This window comes from Hypomesus transpacificus, chromosome 10, assembly GCF_021917145.1.
Source record: "Hypomesus transpacificus isolate Combined female chromosome 10, fHypTra1, whole genome shotgun sequence".
NCBI lineage: Eukaryota > Metazoa > Chordata > Actinopteri > Osmeriformes > Osmeridae > Hypomesus > Hypomesus transpacificus.
Genome location: NC_061069.1, coordinates 4,505,557 through 4,525,712, shown reverse-complemented (window position 1 = coordinate 4,525,712; position 20,156 = coordinate 4,505,557). Strand labels below are relative to the sequence as shown.

General features: G+C 47.1%; 3 protein-coding genes across 4 annotated transcripts; 2 read left to right on the top strand and 1 right to left on the bottom strand.

Moving 5' to 3' along the window:
• The first annotated feature begins 9,508 nt into the window (after positions 1-9,508).
• scg2b (secretogranin II b) lies at positions 9,509-12,309 on the top strand. The gene is made up of 2 exons (XM_047027827.1): positions 9,509-9,601; positions 10,102-12,309. The coding sequence occupies exon 2, from the start codon at positions 10,110-10,112 to the stop codon at positions 11,895-11,897; it is 1,788 nt and encodes a 595-aa protein (XP_046883783.1). The 5' UTR covers positions 9,509-9,601; positions 10,102-10,109; the 3' UTR covers positions 11,898-12,309.
• Positions 12,310-12,605: 296 nt separating this feature from the next.
• On the bottom strand, positions 12,606-16,288 carry ap1s3b (adaptor related protein complex 1 subunit sigma 3b). 2 transcript variants are annotated; one of them, XM_047027304.1, is made up of 6 exons: positions 16,142-16,288; positions 14,850-15,028; positions 14,656-14,764; positions 14,282-14,419; positions 13,406-13,473; positions 13,030-13,203 (listed from the first exon to the last, which is right to left on the bottom strand). In XM_047027304.1, the coding sequence occupies exons 1-5, from the start codon at positions 16,142-16,144 to the stop codon at positions 13,420-13,422; spliced, it is 483 nt and encodes a 160-aa protein (XP_046883260.1). In that variant the 5' UTR covers positions 16,145-16,288; the 3' UTR covers positions 13,030-13,203; positions 13,406-13,419. The 2 variants fall into 2 exon arrangements, with proteins under 2 accessions (XP_046883261.1, XP_046883260.1); XM_047027305.1 differs by lacking the exon at positions 13,406-13,473 and having other exon boundaries at positions 12,606-13,203; positions 16,142-16,286.
• A 418-nt stretch (positions 16,289-16,706) lies between these two features.
• LOC124472457 (dehydrogenase/reductase SDR family member 12-like) lies at positions 16,707-20,150 on the top strand. The gene is made up of 10 exons (XM_047027303.1): positions 16,707-16,840; positions 17,425-17,558; positions 17,675-17,757; positions 17,861-17,956; positions 18,091-18,172; positions 18,356-18,417; positions 18,525-18,629; positions 18,858-18,948; positions 19,091-19,228; positions 19,370-20,150. The coding sequence occupies exons 1-10, from the start codon at positions 16,785-16,787 to the stop codon at positions 19,522-19,524; spliced, it is 1,002 nt and encodes a 333-aa protein (XP_046883259.1). The 5' UTR covers positions 16,707-16,784; the 3' UTR covers positions 19,525-20,150.
• The last annotated feature ends 6 nt before the right edge of the window (positions 20,151-20,156 follow it).

The window sequence follows — 20,156 nt, the reverse complement described above, 5'->3', positions numbered from 1 at the left end:
TTATGATGATATTGGGCTTCAAAAAAAAATATGTAAACAAATGAAAGAAAATGCTTGCATGATGACGGGGGAAAAAATAAGAACGATAAGAATTCATTTCTTTTTTTGCGAATTTGTGTATGGTAAAACACTACAAGTATATTGAATATGAATATTTTGATTTATAAAGGGGGCTTATCAACCCCGATATGTGAACAACATGCAACTGAAGTATTTCAGATCAAAGTCAAGCATATAGGCCATATAGATCTGCTGTTATGTTTGATACACTCCTATATGATATGTGCAATGTATTTGAGAGGAACTACTTGGAAATGTGTCGACTGGCGTGGAATAGTACATTTGAACCTGTGCTGCATGTGTCATCTGTGTTTGGGGATGGTGGGTCATTGCTACGTCTCTGCAACGTCAATACAAGAATTGTAACAGACTCCAGGTCGCCACTTCCTGTTGGATTTTCCACCTGCGCTTCATCCGATGAGTCAGGCAGAAGGGGTCCTCATTGAAGAGGTGATTGTACCGCAGGCTGCAGTGTTTTAGATCCGTTTTATACCCAGTAAGGTTTCCCCAGGATATTTTCCCCTCCACACAATTCATAGGTTTGACCATTTCAACCCCGAGGCCTGTCGCTAGTTCAACATTGTTTCTTAAAAAGTCATAGGAAAGTAGTTTGTGTAGATATAAATATATGCATACATTATGAAGTTCATTGTCCCTGTGTTTTTGAAGATGCACATCGCAGTACTATCCGACTACACAAACTGGGCCTCGACCAAGGAGTGGTCTGGGCAAGTGAATGAATTAATTTCCCGGCTGTAAATAAAGATGTTCGGGGGAAAAAGACCGTTGTAATCCAAGTTTGTCGAAGCTTTACTACTTGTACAGGTGTGATTCCTCTTTGAAACTGATTTAATCTTTGTTAGTGACTGACTGAGGGTTCATGGGGGGGGGGGGGGTATTTACACTTCATGTTTTGTGTGGGTGACTCCGACTCTTGTGACATGCTGGCTACTCCCAAGTGCTCTCCATTTTCTTATTTATTGTTTTTTTGCCCTTGGAAAGTTGTCACAGGAATAAAAGTTTTGTGGTCCAAAACAATGTCTGTTGTGCTTTGACGTGAACTAGATATCGATAGGACGGGATGAAAGGCTTTTATCTGACTGACGTGGGCTGTGGGTTTGGTCGTTCGTCACACACCTATGAATTCCATCATGCGCGTGGGCTCACTTGAAACCAGGATACAAACACTTGATTCGAATCGAGGTCTCTGGCAAGTGTTTCTATGGCAACAAAGGCCAGAGGACGAGCGCGTGTATGGTCTGTGGCGGGGTGTTGATTTGCGATGCATCATAGATTGACACGCACAGAACGGCCGCACGTCTGTTGTCTGTGATACAAATGCACCGCGACGTTTAGAACCCAAAGGATCTCACACGACGGCAACACGTCGACAGGCTGTCGTAGCCCCGAGAACAGGAGACGGTGAGAAACACAGTCCTCCCATCATTCATCCTCTTCTCTGATGTGCCCAGCCTCTCTCCTCCCTCCACCTGACCTACTGGGAGCGCTGTGTGACTCACACACACTCTGGAAGTCAGCCCCGTCAAGGCTGACTTACAGACACAAGAGCGGGGAAATAAAACCACCAAGCGGACCGCTGTGTGAAGCCTCACTCCTGTCATCGTGAAGTGTGTTTGTGTGCACTCTGGTCCCGCTTGCTCCCTCTTGCTCTTTCCTTCCCTCTCTCGGGTCTCTCTCCATCCACCCCCCCTCCTCCTCTGTCATCTGTCTCCTTCCAGAATTTCCTGCATAAGTGCCAAACTTGCCAAGGTGACTCATGGCAGGGGGGTGACTTTAGGGGGGGGGGAGGGGAGGGGGGGCTGAGCATGCTCCAGTCTGAGCCAGGGAACCTTAGGGAACTTTAGCGAGGAACGAGCTGAACATGTGTAGGTCCCTGGGCCTTCTCAGCACCCTGAAGCTGGTTAATAGAGATGGAGCTGGAGCATATATAGGAGACTGGGTTATAGGGATGCTCTGTTAAATGGACCACGGTGGGACATAGGCGCTGGGGTATAGGGACTAGTGGGGATGGCATTAGGGATGAAGCTTTTTTGGGGGGGGATTGGAGCTGGGTAATAATATAAGTTCAACACAGTTGAAACTCCTTACTAGCCAGCAAAAAAAAAAAAACATGATTCACTAACTCAATTCTAGACTAAGCAATCTTCTCAGGTATCCTCAAAATCAGATTCAAAATCAAATATTCTACTTGTGCATTTTTATCAGGTTCAAAGCCTGGCAGGTAAAGATATAAAGTTGTCTTGGCCATGATTACTTGGTTCAATCAGGTGACCAACAGAAACTCAAAGGATTGAGAGGAAAGCTACATCAAAGTGAGGACATATCTTCCTCCCCAGTCCTGGGGCTCTCTGTCCAGCACGTCACAGCAGAGAGAGCAATCCTAGGAACAACAATGCCAAATCTGACATGAAATATGGATTTGGTATCGCAAAGCACTTTAATAGTCAAAATCGCAAATTGACACCATTATCTTGTGTAGTCATATAACATCAATTGAAATAGCACAGCTCTTACCTCAAGAGTGCCTATACAGAAACATTCAATTGGGTCGATCCAGTCTTCCAGGATGACTGTGGGGTAAAGGAGCCTCGATGACGACATGGACGTCAACAACACCACCTCTCTCCAAAAGTTCACTTCCCTTGAGCCCTTCTGTGAAGAGCAACTGAAGTGCTATACCTATAAAACATTGGCTTCACACCTCACTCCACACACCAAACTTAATCACGGTATCACATTTTTCCTGACTTACAGTACCTACAGGTAACCGTAGGAAACCTACTGTGTGCCCTCTGCCCATTATTGGTGTGTAGGTGTGGGACAGTGGGACAGGGCCAGCCTTCTGGAGAAATATTTGGCAGACTAACTGAACATAACAAGACGACCCTCTTCACAGAGAAAGGCCTGGACCGGTCAGGCACCCAGAAACCAACACCAAAGAACAACAAGAAAAGCAACATAGAGAACAGACAGTATTGGAGTTGGGTTACAGAAAAGATGCCGTGTTATAGGAATGGGACTTGGCCAGACAGGCTCGACGAGGGCTGTGATAGGCTGCACTCCACGCTGGTCAGGGGTGAAGGTGAAGGTGGGCAGGAAGTGCCAGGTCTGTAATGAGACGGAGAGAGGGGGAGGAACAGAGGGTGTATAGACCCCGGGAGGAGGAGGGACGGAGGGAGGGAGGGGAGCGAGAGAGACGCAGCGGGGACCGATACGACTGGCCGATGACTCACCGCTACGCCGAGGTATTTATAGCATGTGAAAGTGTGTGTGGGGAGAGGGAGGGGAGGGGGGGGGGTGCGGGTTGGAATCCAGCCATTGGATGGCATATTGGGATGTGGTCATGGGTGCACCATCGCACAGCTAAGACGGAGAGAAAGGGAGACAGAGGAGCGGTGGACAAGGGATGGGAGGGACTGTTTTGGAGATCTCTGCAAGATAGCGTCCCTCTCAAAACAGGGTGGGTGTGGCCACTGCAGCTACTGTTCAAACCCCCCCCCCCCAGCCTCACAGGACAACAAACACGAGCAACCGCACACACGTCAACAATGCCTGCTTGTTGTGGTCTGTCGCACGCGCACACTCTCTCGCGAATACACATGCAGGCCACCTTAATATAATAAGCTACATAACACCAACATTGTCTGAGACTGGTGTGATCAACGCTATTTCACATCCACCACACACACACACACCACCCCTGCAGCTCATGCTGTGTAATGGACCTGTGGGATAGAGAAACAGAGGGCGTGGGGAATAACTTCAATGGAAAAAACCAGACCACACAAGCCCACCATGAATATCAGCCATGTTGAATGCACAATCACTTCCCTAACCTGCCTATAATGTAGGAACATAGTGGTCTCAATGTTGTCGACGGGTTCAGTAAAGTGTGTGTGTGGACAAGGATTGGATGTCGTCGGTCACTGTCTCTACATTCTTTGGCACTGAGTAGACATCCCACAGCATATGAGTGTGTGAGAAGAGAACGCTTCGTAGCTGGAGCTTCGTTAACAGTGGCCCACTCCTCCTCTCTCTCTCTCTGATGACGTGAGGCAGTGCGTCACAATGCATCCCTCACACGCACGCACGCACCCGGTGCCTCTAACAAGGATGAGTCAGACATAAAACCAAGGTGAACCCACATGCATCTACACACCCATAACACAATATGAAAGAAGGGAAAGAAACAGTGAAAGGAGGGAGAGAAGGGGGAAGAGGAAGAGAGAGAAGAGGAGGTATAGAGAGAAGGGGGGAGAGGAGTTATAGAGAGAAGGGGGGAGAGGAGGTATAGAGAGAAGGGGGAGAGGAGGTATAGAGAGAAGGGGGAGAGGAGGTATAGAGAGAAGAGGGGAGAGGAGGTATAGATAGAAGGGGGGAGAGGAGGTATAGAGAGAAGAGGGGAGAGGAGGTATAGAGAGAAGGGGGAGAGGAGGTATAGAGAGAAGGGGGGAGAGGAGGTATAGAGAGAAGGGGGAGAGGAGGTATAGAGAGAAGGGGGTAGAGGAGGTATAGAGAGAAGGGGGAGAGGAGGTATAGAGAGAAGGGGGAGAGGAGGTATAGAGAGAAGGGGGAGAGGAGGTATAGAGAGAAGGGGGAGAGGAGGTATAGAGAGAAGGGGGGAGAGGAGGTATAGAGAGAAGGGGGAGAGGAGGTATAGAGAGAAGGGGGGAGAGGAGGTATAGAGAGAAGGGGGAGAGGAGGTATAGAGAGAAGGGGGGAGAGGAGGTATAGAGAGAAGGGGGAAGAGGAGGTATAGAGAGAAGGGGGAGAGGAGGTATAGAGAGAAGGGGGGAGAGGAGGTATAGAGAGAAGGGGGAGAGGAGGTATAGAGAGAAGGGGGGAGAGGAGGTATAGAGAGAAGGGGGAGAGGAGGTATAGAGAGAAGGGGGGAGAGGAGGTATAGAGAGAAGGGGGAGAGGAGGTATAGAGAGAAGAGGGGAGAGGAGGTATAGAGAGAAGAGGGGAGAGGAGGTATAGAGAGAAGAGGGGAGAGGAGGTATAGAGAGAAGAGGGGAGAGGAGGTATAGAGAGAAGGGGGGAGAGGAGGTATAGAGAGAAGGGGGGAGAGGAGGTATAGAGAGAAGGGGGGAGAGGAGGTATAGAGAGAAGAGGGGAGAGGAGGTATAGAGAGAAGGGGGGAGAGGAGGTATAGAGAGAAGGGGGGAGAGGAGGTATAGATAGAAGGGGGGAGAGGAGGTATAGAGAGAAGGGGGGAGAGGAGGTATAAAGAGAAGAGGGGAGAGGAGGTATAAAGAGAAGAGGGGAGAGGAGGTATAGAGAGAAGGGGGGAGAGGAGGTATAGATAGAAGGGGGGAGAGGAGGTATAGAGAGAAGGGGGGAGAGTAGGTATAGAGAGAAGAGGGGAGAGGAGGTATAAAGAGAAGAGGGGAGAGGAGGTATAGAGAGAAGGGGGGATGCTAGACACAAAGACACAGACAAGGTGGCGAGTCAAGTCTGTGAGATACCACAAAGTCAGGTGGAAAACAGGTGGATGAGAAGGAAAAGAAACGGCGAGAAGGAGAGAAAAGAGTTGAGGGGAATAAATACCAAAACGAATGCGCGGGACGACTGGCCCGGAAGGAATCGAAATGGCTCAACCTGAAGAAAGAGGGAAGGAGAGAGATCAAGACAGATCAGACTACCAAGAGAAAGAGAGACATTAGACTGCTAGTTAGGGTGGGGAGGGAACCATCTACTGTAGATTTGCCATGTGCCCTCACATTGTCACAAGCATTCTGGTGGAATTTTACTGTACTGTCACTTTTTAATGAGAAGGGTGACCAAGAGTATGGGACTCATTATTCATGACAGAGATAATAAGTGTCTCTCTGTTCCATCTCCTCCACCCTCACCTTTTCCCCCTCTCTCCTATCCTGTCCTCTCCTCCATTTTCACACTCCCTCCTCTTCTTTCTGAACCCCCCCCCCTCCCACACACACACACCTCCTCTTTCCTCCACCCTCCCCTCGAACCTCACGACCCTCCTCCATGTCTGCATATTTCTCGACTAATCACCTCATTGGCGGAGCTCATTAACACCCACCTGAGATGGGCAGAACAACAATGTGGGTGGAGGGAGACCGAGGAAGGAGAAGGAGAGAAACGCAGATTGAGGGGGGGAACATGGAGACACGAAGAGCAGGAGAGCGGAAAATGGAAGAAAAATTAGACTCCCTGTGACTAGAGAGGGGCAGATCAGGAGATCGCTAGGTGGTACGGAAAGACAGAAACACAGAGGGAGACAGAGGAAGGGGGGGGGGTGCGAGAGGGAGAAGGGTGTGCAGAGGTATCACCATGGATACCTTGGTTCAAAAGAGGGTGAGCCATGACAACAGACGGTTGCCGTCCTTCATTCCTCGTTTGGCCGTGGTGGGTGGGTGCGCAGGCGGGGGCTGGAGTCATGCAGCATAGACCCAGTGTGGGGGAGACGGGATAGAAGGATGAGAGGAAGGATAGGAGGGTCTAGAAGGTTCATGAGAGGGAGGACATTAAAGGAAGGTGTGAGAAGAGCACCGTCCCAGCCCACTCATTTCTCTTTTACTGTCTGTCTCTCACACACACACACACACACACACACTCATACACACACACACACACACACAGTCTCGCTGTTTCTCCCGCTCTCTAACTCCTTCCGTCACTTCGTTTCATTCAATTAAAAGCAGCATAGTTGAATAGAGCCTGACAGCATCAAGGTCGATATTTTTCTCAACAAAACAATCGTGCTGCTACCACAGCACCTCACGCTTCTGAAAGCCTCGAGTCCAGGTGCTGACGTCAAAACAACAATGAGAATCACAAAAACACGTGTACGCACACATGCACACACACAACACTTGGATTTGACTGGCACCTCTGCTGACTGATGAGCCAGTAAACTTTACCTTTCAATCTCAATAACTGCTGTGGCTTTAGAAAGACTGAGGAGAAGGGCAGAAGAGGAGGAGGTTATGAAAGGATCCAGTCAGGCGCAACCAGATGAAGAGAAAAACAGAGACCATTCATTTAAATCTATCTAATATACTGTAGTCTCTGTAGAGACTGTTATCACTATCTGGACTGTGAGCACGTTTAATTCACTTTTATTAATTTAGCTAATTTACTCCCAGTCCAAGTTCCAACAGGGGGTGGCACATCCGCTGTAAAGACTGGGCTGGTACACATCAAATACACCCACACACACACTAAAAACGTTCAGTGTCTGACAGTTTAACAGTGAGAAAGAGGAATTAGACAGAAAGTGAGAGAGTGTGACAGAGAAAGTGAGAGAGATAGAGAATTTGTGAGAAAGGGAGATATAATATAAACCATAAACTGTCTGTCTGTGTGTGTGTCTGTGTGTGTGTCTGTGTGTGTGTCTGTGTTTGTGTGTGTCGGAATTGAACGGTTCACAAGGCCGTCAGTTGCTCAGCCATCTGATCTTCCCTCATGACCAGTCTTCGGGGGGTTGTGATGGCAACGCTTTGTTGCCCAAGGACGAGTTGTAGTAGCCTGTGGATGACAGCAAACACCCACACACACGTGCAAGCACACACAAAGGATCTTCCAGGTACATTCCTGGTATACTTAGTTTCTGCTGTCACCACGCTACTTTTGACAGCGCTGTCAGAGGAGAAGCCGTGTCTGCATTATTTTTCACGGCACGTAAACATGTTTATTTCTGTCTTCATCAGGATCCATTTTTAGGCTCCTTCTCCCCTGGTTCTAGAACAGACGGAGTCAATGTCAAGCACGACATTGAACAATGAAGCATCACACGCCATCTTGTGTGTTGTTACACACACACATCACTATTATGTTTGGACAGTACAATCGAAGACCTAGCTTATTGTTTCCTTTCACAGTATCCCAATTAGTATTACAATGTAGTCACTGTCATTTAATCACTAGCCTCTAAACCTTTTGGCGACCTACACCACAATAACATCTCCAACCCTGCCCTGAGTGCAGCCCCACCCCTCTGAGGAAGAGAGCGTTTTTTTTATGAATGAACGGACTGATGTCAGAACAGCAGGGGGGGGGGGCGAACGCCAGCACCACTCAAACATATCTCTCAACACAGACACGCACACGCACGCACACGCACACTGGAGCCGCAAGCAAATGGATCCGTCTCCTACGTCAACAAGCTCTCTCCTCGCTCATCTCCCTGGTGTGCAGTCAGCTGACGCCGCGTTAAAGAAAAACGCCTCCAATAACACAAAAGAAAGAGGGCGTCTTCGTATCTGCGTGGATATGGACACCCACGTCAGAGGGCCGGGGGCTAGATCAAGTGGGATCCGCACAGGCTTAGTATTCTGGTGGAGATAAGGAAAGAGGGACACAAGGGTAAAATGTTGAAATGTAAGAACACTTGGGGATGGGGTGTGTTGAAGCTTTAGCGGATTGGTGGGATTGAAGCGTCTGTAGTGGGAAGGCCAGATATTGGTCTCGTCTGTACGCATACTTCAGGTGTGTTATAGGGGAGTCAATGTATTGTGTTTCAGCAAAGCACGAGACCGCTGTTTGGAGTCCTTAGCTGTGATGAGGGCTCACTTTGAAACCTCCAAAACGAATGTCTTTGCAAACATCAAAGAGGCCTATGTAGACTACCAGTGTCTTGTCCAATACCAGCTCAAGCTATTTATCCAGTGCTTAGTAGGATATGGGTCGCCTGTCTCGACACTCAGGTCACCGTTATTGCTCGGTCATGCCCGTGTTTTGGTTTTAACCTGCGTCAGGACCACCCTAATGTGACGGGCAACTTGATCAATAGACATTCTGAATGAACTGCGTGGGGTGCAAACCGCGGGAGATGTGCCCAAATAGGTAGAGTCGTTTATCATAGGCTCATATCTCCGCAGAGAGGAGACAACTGCGACAGCGATTCTGCTGCAAGCGCGGGTGATGGGTTTGGCGCGTGAGTCATCGATGGTGGGTTTAACCCTCCAGCTCCCGGCATCAATTAGGCGGAGATTTTTATTTTTTTACAGGTCGTTGTTTTCAAAACAGATTGTTTACCTCTCTTGTGGTAGGCTAAGTAGTGTAAATAATAACATGCATAATGTCAACTTTATGGGGTGTTCTGAGCGTGTCATACGGAATCATATTTAGCCTATAATCCTCTGTAAATCATATATGAATCACACACATCAAAACGAAAAATGTGGATTGTAAATGACAAGATGTAGCTATGCAAACATCATAGACAAATTGAAAAAAAGAAAATCACAAACAGCCAAGAACTCCACTTTACATAAATTAATACAGCTGTTGCAGACAGCTAGATGTATTTATAGGAGACCTTATAGGCCACCTTAACATGTCATTTCTTAAAGCCTAAATCTTTTATTATGGATCTCCAGGCTGGTGATTGCGTATATGTGCTGTGATGACGCGCGGGTCAGGTGTTGCCTCTTATATCGCGGGGAGTTGTCCAAGTGCTGAAAACAGAACAGGAACAACCGCGCTCGATGAAGAACTATAGTAGCGAAATGCTGTATACATTCACTGCTGCCATCTGAGCTGTTTGCCAAAGGTAAGAAATGAATTGAAGAGAGCTTCGCAGTTTTTTTTATAACCGAGGATAATCATGTTTATACATTTGGCTTAGTCTTTCTGTTTGTCGAACGGAGATTTGATCAAGTCATTTGATCTTATCCTGTCATGCTTCGAATTGGGGTTTAATGAACCTAAACAACAAAGCAATATTGCCTACGTACCACGAATAGCCTACCTAAACAGGTGAATGGATGATGAAGCCTATATTTTGGGTAGGCTATTTCGTTTTATTTTGATCTAAACGAAGTCAATAACCTGAAGTCAGAGGTTGCCCTGACAACGAGGGTGACTCATCCTAGAGCTGAAATAGGCTCCATCCACTAGCCTGCAATAATAGATTGGCTGAAGCTTTTTATTTATTCATTTGCCATACTGAATTAAATGTATGCAATATAACGTGGGTAGCCTATGATAAGAAACAAGCAGGTACAGGCATTGTGTGAGGTTTTACCCTTCTGTCTCTTTCTCTTTGTCAAGGCGATATCATGGTGCTGTCACACCCCAAATTCTCCGCGGGTGGAGTTATGGTCCTTGTTGCCTTTCTCCTCCATATGTGCGCTGTCCAGGGTGCGTCTCTCCCCCGCTACCACAGGCTCCGGGGTGGAGAAGGTGAGGAAAGGCGCCCTGCTGCCTACCTCCCACCCAGTTCCGACATGATCAAAGCCCTTGAGTATATTGAAAGCCTAAAGCAGCGCAAGGACGGGGGACGTGAGGAACCCACAACCGACTACGACGAAGTGGAAAAGTTCCGCGTTCTGCTTCAGCTGGCCTCGCTCCGGGACGAGGGCGCGCGAGACCGACAAGCATCCCCACCCGCTCAAAAACAGGACATGCCGGCAGAGCAGCTAGTGCGAGCCCTGCTGAGGACCCTTCAAGACCAAGCCGGTCGAGACTCCAAACCAGCTCCGGTCGCACCCGTTAACGACCACCGCGCGCACAGGCACCACTCAGATGACACAGGTAAGCCCGTAAGCGCACCTGCGGACTACGGCAACTTCCCTAGGCCACACAAAAAGTACCCGCTGATGTTCGAAGACGAGGAGAATCGCGACGCGTACAAGCGGGCCACGGAAGACCTGGAGGAGCAGTATACCCCTCAAAGCCTTGCCAACCTGCGCTCCATCTTCGACGAGCTGGGCCGCATGTCCACCACCACCGGCCAAAAGAGAGACGTGTTCCAGGACGACGACGATGATGACGAAGACATGTTCAGTTTGAGGAACCTGGCCTACGAGGACGTGGCCGGCGGTGAGGAGTGGGTACCCATGGAGGAGAAAGTGGAGACGGAGGAGGTGGTCAACGGGAGCCACGAAGAATTCGACCGAGGGCTGGGGGAGACCTCAGACGAACAAGAGGAGATCGAGGGAGAAGGCATTCAACGCCGGGCTACTCAGGACGACCATCCCGATGACGATACGAAACTGGTGGATTACTACCTGTTGAAGATCCTCGAGATGAGTGACCAGAGCCAGAAGAGGGATAACAAAAAGAGACTCATCCGCCCCTCCCTGATCGATCCCCGAACGCTGAATGAACTCCTGGAGATGTCACTGAAGCTCCATATCCCCCCGAACGAGCTCATAGACATGCTGATCACGGAAGACATGAGGAAACTGGACCGTCAGCCCCAAGATACACCCCGCTACAGGACCAATAAGCCGAGGGTCCGTTATTACAGCCGTAGGCTACCAGTTAAACCTGCACCCGAGGACATGGACAGAGAGGACTTTCTGAACATCATCGGCGTAGAGACCATCAGCAATGAATATCCCGTGAGGAGACCGCTCAAACCCGTCGCTGCCCCGGCCAGAGTTCCTGCACCCCCCGTCCCGGCTGTGGTTAAAGCGCCACCTGCCCCAGCAAAAACTCCATCGTCTTCAGGCCGACGGGAAAACTTATTCCTATCTGAGCTTAACAAGATGCCACTGAAAAGACAGTCCGACGACAACGAAGACGACGAAGTAGATGAAGACGAGGTGTTTCTGGCCGCCAAAATACTAACACGGTATCCAAACTCCATCACCAAGCGCGACACTCAGTCTCAGGCAAACGGACAGTTTCCCTATGAGTTGTACGAACAGGCGATGAAAGATTACTTCGACCAAGCAGACGTTGAAAAGAGCACTCCGGCGAAGAGAGATGCAGAAACTTCCATGGAGGTGTTGGAAAAGCCCACGGAGATACAGATGAAAGACGAGATCGCTGAGGGAACTGCTGCCCCTCAGAAAGACGACGGGAAGGAACTCCACGGAAAACCTATTGGAGGAATGTAGCTCCGGAGACGACGACAACGAGATATCCTCTATTAAAATATGAATTTAAAGTAATGTTTATACTCTCAAAATAACCAGTCTGGTGGTGACCGTACTCTATAGTTTACATTCAATTTGTAAAATATGAAATATAGCCTATACTGTATATGACCAATAATAGTATGTGTTGGGCTGGGCTGGGCTGGGCTGGGGACGAGTGTTTGTCGTGACTCGTGATGTTATCAGGGTTTGTGGGTTTCCAAATATTGTTCTAATCTACATTTCTGAAAACTATTTATGATGTAGTCAGACCGTCGCCTGCCTTCTTCCAACCCATATTGCAAGCTCTGTGATCGTTGGACTATATCGGTTGTTGTGCTAAAGCCTATATTATCATTTTTAAACCATTTTGTACGTGTTCAATAATGTGTGATGACTCAGAGATAAATAAAGCATAAGCGGGATTATTTTCTCCTTGATGCGTTATGTTGCCTTATTTAAAAATGTCAAAATTAAAAAAATTACGGCCTATTTAGTAAAGACACTCCCAAGGCTAATATCGCCAACACAAATAATTAATTCGGTGTCTTCGTTTGTGGCGTTGTGTGTCAAAAATGACCAGATTCATTTCTGAAGCGTCATGCAGCACATTGGACAGCTCCCACCAAAAGGAGAACGCAACAAAACGTTCGAAACATGCCAAGACAAGTTAGATATCAAAATATTATTTTTTATTGACACTTTTTAAACGTAACAATTTTTTATTTTGTAATAAAACATTTTGCACTGATATCCCTTTAAAAGACAAGCGCCTGCTAACCACACCAACACACGTCTAACCAAGCTCACCCAACACACTTGTGAAAACAGTCATTCATTTTGGAGGGCATTATAAATAGCTACCACATGGCATTCATAAACAAAGTCTATTAAAAACATTTAAAAGCACTTCTAAATAACAGCAATGGAAGTCAACATGTAATATCTTCATATTTCTTTATCTCCTTCAGACAATGTTAAATCCCCATTACTTTCTTCTATATTCCTTCAAAAGACTACAGGCATGTACCAGAGCAACGTATTCAGTACTCATGGCCAAGACAATGCATAGACGCATGTACCTCATTCACAAATTGCATTCTTCTGAAGAAAATTCATAATATTGCTAAAAAGGTTTTATATATATTTATAGCTATATTTAGACTCTCAGCTAGGTCTGGTTCAAAAACAGACTGTGATGTTGAACGTCATTCCCTTTGTTGTGATGTGGATGGCTTTATTCCCGTCGGTCCTAAAAAGCAGGTTTGCTCATGTACTCCTCCATTGTCTAAAAAAAGAAAATAGGATTGAGAACGATGTCACCCCCCCCCCCCCCCCCCCCCACTCACTGCAACTAATATTCACAGTCACACAATTACAGCATGGATCTGTAATGAAAAATACACAAAAGGACGGAAGTGTGTGGGGGGGGGGGGGGGGGGGTCAGGTGAAGCACCACACACTGGTAAGGCACAAGCAGAGCCTCTAACCTTGCTGTCCACACTCAAGGCCATCCAAACAGCTCCACCTCAACCCAATCACTGTCACTGCTGTCCGCCTGAAGGCATAACGATGAGAATGAGCCCACGCTATACTGGAGGGTGTACTGTCACTTAGAGCAGAGGGGTTAGACATCTTTCCTTATCATCGGCAAGGGGGGGGGGGGGAAGCACACAAATATGGGCTGGAAACCGAAGAGGGGAACGACCGCCAAAGAGATGCTCCACTACAGGGAAGGGAAGGGTGTGCCCAAGCTCTAGAAGACACCTACACGGTCAGAACATCCCCGCCATGGGTGCAGCCTTGCCTCTGACTCACCTCTTCGCTCGCTTCAAAAGAGAGGAAGCAGAGACAGAGAGAAAGACAGGGAAGGAGGGGGTACGAGAGACGGAAAGAAAGAGGCCCCATTTACAATAGCACCAGCTCATTTGGGTCATGATGAGACGGCCAACAGCTGGACGAAAGAGAACACACCAGGGAATTACCAGGCTAATTTAGCCCTGCTAGGATACCAGGGAAATGAGTGATACGCCTGCCAATGACTTGCTTTCCCTCCTTTTGGTATTTTATTTGTCAAAAGACATCAAAAGACAGAACCACTCCAACATGGAGGAAAGCAAGCATTAAGAAAATGATCCTGATCTCACATTATCCCCACTGTTGTTCCTCATTGTGAGAGCAAACAGTACAATTATGGAAATAACCGTCTAAATAGGAATTTCATCAAGCCACCAAATATTTTAGGAATGCATAAATCCTTCCAAGCTAAGAGATTAACATTCAGATAATAAGCAACTCCAATACACACACTAAGTCTGTGTGTTTGATTTTGCGACTCATTGTGTGAATGCGAGTGTGTGTCTCACCTCTTGCAGCATGTCTGAGGATTCGATGGCGCGAGCCACTATCTGCTTGGAAGTCTCCTGGATCTCCCCGCCCATCAGGAACTCATCGAGGATGAAGTAGGCCTTCTCAAAGTTGAAGATTATGTCTAGCTCACACACCTGGAGAGGGAAAGTCTTTGCATTAAATAAGCCAATATAGACGCTAACCACATTTCACCAGCAAAATCTCCCACGAATGAATTTAGATGTAGTAGTCCTAAAAAGCTGATATCTTTCCAACACATGATCAACATTTTTAAGACAATGTATTTATTTTCCCAGTTCAGGGCGATGCGTGCATACAGTTGCCAGTGATTTACAGCAGGGAGAACAATGGAAGAACAATAATGTCTCACGCTGCCAAAGTACTGGTCCAGCAGCTCCACGTAGCGATGCAGCACTTCCAGGCCTAACAGCTCATTCTCCTGGTCTTCCAGACCGATGCAGAAATACAGACTGGCATACCTACAAGGGAAGCCAATCAGGAACAATGAGGAAGTGGTGAGGAAGGACGCTGAGATGGGGGGCTGTGGGCTAACTGTGGGCTAACCTCTTGTAAACAATCTTCAGGTCTCTCCAGTGGAGGAAGTTGCAGGAGCGTGGCTTCCGTGCCAGCACCATGGAGGTCATATCTCGGATGACCTTCTTCTTCTCGCGCTCCGCTATGGTCACAAACCACTTCTGCAGCCGCAGCTTTCCCTGGCGACTGAAGAGCAACAGGAAGCGCATCTGAGGAGGGAGAGGGTGAGAGAGAGAGGGTGAGAGAGAGGGTGAGAGAGAGAGAGAGAGAGAGAGAGAGAGAGAGAGAGAGATTGGTCTGGTCAGTGTGGACTACAATTACAGAATAATTTAAGTCAACAACAAATAAATTAAGCGAGGAAAAGACGAGGGGGACTTGGTCTTGAACTTCTATCATCTTTTGTTTCTAAGGATAAAGACAGGAGGTAAGAAGGGATGTTTCAAATGTTTAGACGGAGTGTTTCCTTGATTTGTTTGGTTGTGTTTGACATACATTTGCCATGTGTGAAGTCTATTTTGCGTTGCACGCTTTCCCATTTCATCTTCCTTTCATTGTGGACTTCAGAGGATAGACTAAATGTTTAAGCAACATTTTGTTGCGGATGTGTTGCTGACTTGCTGTCAATAGTTGAACAGAGTTGAACTCAAGAGTTGAATAGTTGAAAATGTTCTGCCCGGAGATTCATGTTACAGGCTATGTCAGGAAGAAAGGTGATGACAAAAGGAGAAAGAGAAACATAGGCCTGCATACTACGCATTCTAAATTTAAATTTGAGTCTTAAAACCAATTGATTCAGTGAAGTAAGGCTACAGCCTATTGAAGACAATGGCAGCAAAATTATTTTAAGACAATTCTTTAATACACAGAGCCTGTCAAAGTACAGTAGACCTGTGAAGAACTGAAAGTTGCCCTCTGTGGTTCCGACTTAGGCAGATGGACATCACGCTAGAGGGGCCGAATCACCAACAAAAAGTGAAATAACCTGTCACACCCGTAATGTAACCTCCATGTTTTTACCGAAGCAACAGGTTGAGGAAATAGGCTACACATCAGGTTTGACTATAGTTCGCCCAAAAATATAACAAACGTAGAAAGTATACTTTAAATAAAACTTCATTATGTTGATTTACCATGCACCTATAGTTTATATTTTATGCTGACAACAGTTACATTCACTTTTCTTGTCTCGTTATTTCACCTGACACCTAGCCTATTAGTAAACAACCAGAAGCGACAGGTGCATATAGTTACCGACGGAATAGATCTGACTCATCATTGGAACAGCTTGCTCACATAAAATAAGTTTTAAAACACTTACTCACCATCTTGATAAGAGGTATAATCCTATTCAGTTAATTGCCAATAAAATACCCGTAAAACACTTTACCCTCCACCCCTCGGATTAGAGAGTTCGGAAGAGCTCATTGCTGTCGTTCTCTGAATGGTCGTTCCGGTGTGAAAGTTGGAAAACTCCTCCCTCTTCGGTCTATTCCGAGGTGGAACCTCCAGACACGGTTCCCAGACCCACCTGTGGCACAAGGAGGTGTTCAGGACACCTACGTTTTTTCTGTTGCTATAAATTCTTGACAGGCTAGCAAACATATACACAACAACCTTCATTTATTTTTAAGTTATTAAATCTTGTCATGGATAACTTCATTTATTAGCCTTCACGTAGGCCTATAGGCCAATTTGTTCAATTGGATATCGTATTTGCAAAAATCTAAGAGATGAAAATTATGACTAAATAAATATTATTTCACGTGTCAGGCTTTATGAACAATGGGTTTAGGTCAGAAGACCAGAATATGTTTTGCAATTCCAATGGTCATTCTTCCTGACGTCGGTAGAGAGCAGCACTCCAAAATGCACGTGACGTAAGTTTCTACAGTGGTTAGTACTTGCTGCCTACATGGGGCGTCTTTAGGTTTGTTGTAGGCTTAGGCTATTTGATCATGAAAAGCAATGTCTCTGTATCGCAATATCGTCTGGTTCTTAAAAGGAATTCACGAATATACGAGGTAAGTTTATGCATGGTCCGTTTTCACAGTTTAACATGTAGCCTAGTTTAGATATACATAAAATAACTGTTTACTAATTAAGCTGTTCACCATGTAACCCCCAATGTCTTTTACGTATGATCTCGAAAAAAATGTACTAACATTTATTACTTTAACCTCTTTATTGTACTTAAGTAGATGTTAAAGTATTTATTAGCTGTACATAAATGGTATCGATCACAGCATGGTACTTTAAGTAACACACACTCAGAGACAGACACACAATCTCTCTCACACACACACCGACACGCACACAAACCTTCTTTTCACTCCCTTAACAATAGTGCTATTGACAGCTGAAGTGCCCAGTCATTTGAGGTAGGCAGTCACACCAACAGCTGACCAGTTTTCTAAGAGCTTACTAAATCATTGTGCACAGACAAACTCAAATCCGTGTGGCCATTAGAGTTCACATAAATACACAAGCTTGCTGCAAATTGCAGTGCTGTCGGTTGTCTCCATCGTTCCCTCAAGATGACACAAACACCGTTTACTGATGTACATGCATTTATGGGGTTGATGGATTGTTTTCGCTTCCTCCTCAGGAGTGGATATGAGGCAGAATCCAGAAGTTTTGTGGCTGAGGAGCTGAACCTGTCTGTGGTGGGAAGGTCCTTCATGATCACAGGAGCCAACAGTGGCATAGGGAAAGCCACTGCCATGGCCATAGCCAAGAAAGGTAAGGAGGCGGAGCTATGGGGAAGATGGAGGGGATGTGTCTCATGATGGTACTGTTCTGTGCTCGAAGCCCTGCTGTCTCATGACGCTCTGTGTCGGATCCCTGGAACCCCCCAGGGGGAACGCTCCACATCGTGTGCAGGAACAAGGACAGAGCTGAGGACGCCAGGGCGGATATTGTCAAGGAGTCAGGCAACACGGTGAGTAGGAAAAGTGTGTGTGTTTGTGTGTGTGTGCATTTTGTGTTTTTTGAAGATCCCCGACTACAGACCTGCATTGGATGATGTTTCATTTTCATTCCAGGAAGTACATGTCCACGTTCTGGACATGTCTGAAACGCGTAAGGTGTGGGAGTTTGCAGAGGCCTTCAGGAAGCAGTATCCATCTTTAAACGTGTTGGTGAGCAGGCCCCCCCCCCATCCTCTCCAACACACTCACACATACACACACATGCACACACACATACTTTAGATAAGCTTGGTTTCACAATCATCTTACTGTATTACGTAGGATGTTGGTCTCTGTTATGTCAGATCAACAATGCTGGCTGCATGGTGAACAAGAGAGAGGTGAATACAGAGGGACTGGAGAAAAACTTTGCCACCAACACCCTGGGTAACCCCCCCCCCCCCTCTCTCTTCCCCATTTCACAAACCACATACTGATGAGTCCTTTGGAGTAACTAGGAGCCACAGTCCATTGGATCGAGTACCACCATTCAAATGGGCCTGGGCCTTTGAACCAATATACCGTGTCAGAGGTTTGTGTGGGCGTGATGTGGTTTGTCTTTTCTCTCAGGTGTGTACATCCTCACACAGAGCCTCCTCCCACTCCTGCAGAAAAGTAGAGACCCCAGAGTGGTGGGTGCATCAACACACCAACACACAATCACACACACGTACAAACACACACGCGTACAAACACACACACACACCTGCTGACTGGCTGTCTCTTCCCGGGTGGTCAGATCACTGTGTCCTCAGGAGGCATGCTGGTCCTGAAGCTGTGCACAGATGACCTCCAGACAGAGAGGACTCGCTTCGACGGCACCATGGTCTATGCCCAGAACAAGGTGGGGGAGGAAGGGAGACGATCTTGTTCAACGCTTTCCAGTTTTGTTGGATTTAAAAGTCCATTGAATGTAGAAGGGTTTCTTCCTCCCTAAAAAACATTTGCCGCTACCAAATATACTCGGCACTGTAGAGCAATCCCTTGTTATCTTAGGCGAGATGAAATAGAGATAGAAAAGGAGGTAATAAATAAAGCTCAGTCTCAGGTGATTGCGTGTGTTCCCCTACAGAGACAGCAGGTGGTGCTAACTGAGTATTGGGCCAAAGCCAATCCTGCCATTCACTTCTCTGCCATGCACCCAGGCTGGGCCGATACACCAGGTTAGTACCCCCCCCCCTCCCCTCCCACACACACACACACACACACACACACACACACATCAATAGAATGTTGTATAAGTTGTATCTGTTCAACCCACTTTTAACCTCCAATGTTATGGTATGGTAATGCCCTCCCGACCAGCTGTGTCCACGGCGATGCCTCAGTTCCACCAGATGATGGGAGCCCGTCTGAGGAGTGCAGAGCAGGGGGCCGACACCGTCGTGTGGCTGGCCCTGGCCAGGGCTGCAGCCAAGACTCCCAGCGGGCAGTTCTTCCAAGGTGGGCAGGCGTCCTGTCAGCATCCTAGTAGCATCCCAGATCCAGTGTTTCCAGGGGACGTTCGGTTGCACTTCTATTTGAGGAAAAGAAAAGCGTGAGTTTTCCTCTGATGGTACGTCGTGACTCTGATGTGTGTTTCAGACCGCCGCACTGTGCCAGCCCACTTGCCCCTGGCCTGGACCCACAGCACCCAGGAGGAGGTCCAGGTGTTTGTGGCCCGGCTGGACACGCTGGCCCAGGCTGCTCGGCCTGAGAGCCAGTCCAGTGGCAGCCAACACTCTTCCAGACCTAACTGAGTGGCCATGCTGAGATTTGACCCAGCCAGCTCACTCACTTACCCAGAATAGATATCTACATCTCTGTATCACTATGGGGCTACAGCTTCTTGAAAGCTGTTCGTGTGGTCTAATTGAGCATTAAAAAGTATTTGGCCAATTTAGAGCAAGCAGCCTGACCCAGTGATGTGATATGGTGATCATTCTAATACACCACTTGTCAATTCTAAGAAGATATTACTGTAGCTAATTATATTTACGGCCATTTTGCAACTAAATTGACTGCGGTTTACACTAATGTAGACATGATTGCGTGGATGGGCCAGATTAAATGTTAGGTGGTTACAGCTCTGGGTGTTGGGTCGACATCATCACCTTCCTCAGGAGGTCCCAGGCCACCAGAACAGCTTGTCACTAACACCACCAGTGCTTGTCTCCAGGGATCTGTGCAGTGTCACACTACAGTGGGTGATGACATTGAGACTAAGTTTCTCATTCAGATGTTCTGCTGTGAGATACTGCTCTGGTTAAAACAATGAGTGGACATTTTCCAAATGATTAAATGAATATAAAGTTATCAGGTTATTTGACCAGTCCTTAATCCTATACTGTTGCTTCTTTGAAAATAAAGTGGTGTGTCTGAAATGGGTTCG

Bases quoted from the DNA above. Each gene is read 5' to 3' on its own strand.
- scg2b (XM_047027827.1), top strand. From the start codon at position 10,110: ATGGTGCTGTCACACCCCAAATTCTCCGCGGGTGGAGTTATGGTCCTT.
- ap1s3b (XM_047027304.1), bottom strand. The intron at 14,420-14,655 runs GTGAGACATTAT...TTCCCTCTCCAG, and splicing joins TGGACCAGTACTTTGGCAGC to GTGTGTGAGCTAGACATAAT. The intron at 13,474-14,281 runs GTGAGACACACA...TTATGCCTTCAG, and splicing joins CCTCAGACATGCTGCAAGAG to GCGGACAGCAGTGACAGTGA.
- LOC124472457 (XM_047027303.1), top strand. From the start codon at position 16,785: ATGTCTCTGTATCGCAATATCGTCTGGTTCTTAAAAGGAATTCACGAA. The intron at 18,418-18,524 runs GTGGGTGCATCA...CCGGGTGGTCAG, and splicing joins AAAGTAGAGACCCCAGAGTG to ATCACTGTGTCCTCAGGAGG. The intron at 18,630-18,857 runs GTGGGGGAGGAA...GTTCCCCTACAG, and splicing joins TGGTCTATGCCCAGAACAAG to AGACAGCAGGTGGTGCTAAC.